Source organism: Asparagus officinalis, chromosome 8 (genome assembly GCF_001876935.1).
Source record: "Asparagus officinalis chromosome 8, Aspof.V1, whole genome shotgun sequence".
NCBI lineage: Eukaryota > Viridiplantae > Streptophyta > Magnoliopsida > Asparagales > Asparagaceae > Asparagus > Asparagus officinalis.
This window is the reverse complement of record NC_033801.1, coordinates 91638734-91639292: the sequence shown is the minus strand read 5'-3', so window position 1 is coordinate 91639292 and position 559 is coordinate 91638734. Positions and strand designations below refer to the sequence as shown.

Here is a 559-nt window from a genome sequence, read left to right as displayed (position 1 = left end):
CCAGCTCGTCGACGACCCCTCCACCGACCACATTGTCTCCTGGGGCGACGACCGGCTCTCCACGTTCGTCGTCTGGCGCCCGCCCGAGTTCGCGCGCGATGTTCTCCCCAATTACTTCAAGCACAATAATTTCTCCAGCTTCGTTCGCCAGCTCAACACCTACGTACGAGTTCTATCTCATTTTTGGACAAATTCATCTCTCTACGGGAATTCAGCTTAATGTTTAATTTCAGTGGTACTTCTTTTTCATTTACAAGGTCGTTAGTACGTATCACTCCTTAGTTCACGGAGAAATCAAGGGTTCGAAAAATAAATATGCTGTGGCAATGAGTTGGAATATTGATGATTAATTAAGATAAATTGTCTGCACTACGCTGCATTTTGTTCGCAAGTATCATGCTGGTTTAGAGATGCGCGTTAAATAATTGTACAGCATTGCTAACTGATTTTACTGCCACATATTTGTCACAGGGGTTCAGAAAAGTGGTTCCTGAGCGCTGGGAATTCGCCAACGAGTACTTCAGGAAAGGAGATAAGCAACTCCTCTGCGAGATCCACC

At 45.6% G+C, this 559-nt stretch overlaps 1 protein-coding gene across 1 annotated transcript in view; it reads left to right on the top strand.

The window, feature by feature from the left end:
• LOC109821518 (heat stress transcription factor B-4c-like) overlaps positions 1-559 on the top strand; it is a 6215-nt gene that overhangs the window by 4980 nt on the left and 676 nt on the right. The window contains exons 5-6 of the mRNA XM_020387702.1: positions 5-163; positions 472-559. The exon at positions 472-559 is cut by the window's right edge and continues 676 nt beyond it. Coding sequence (XP_020243291.1) covers positions 5-163; positions 472-559 — 247 coding nt within the window. The remainder of the gene's footprint in view (positions 1-4; positions 164-471) is intronic.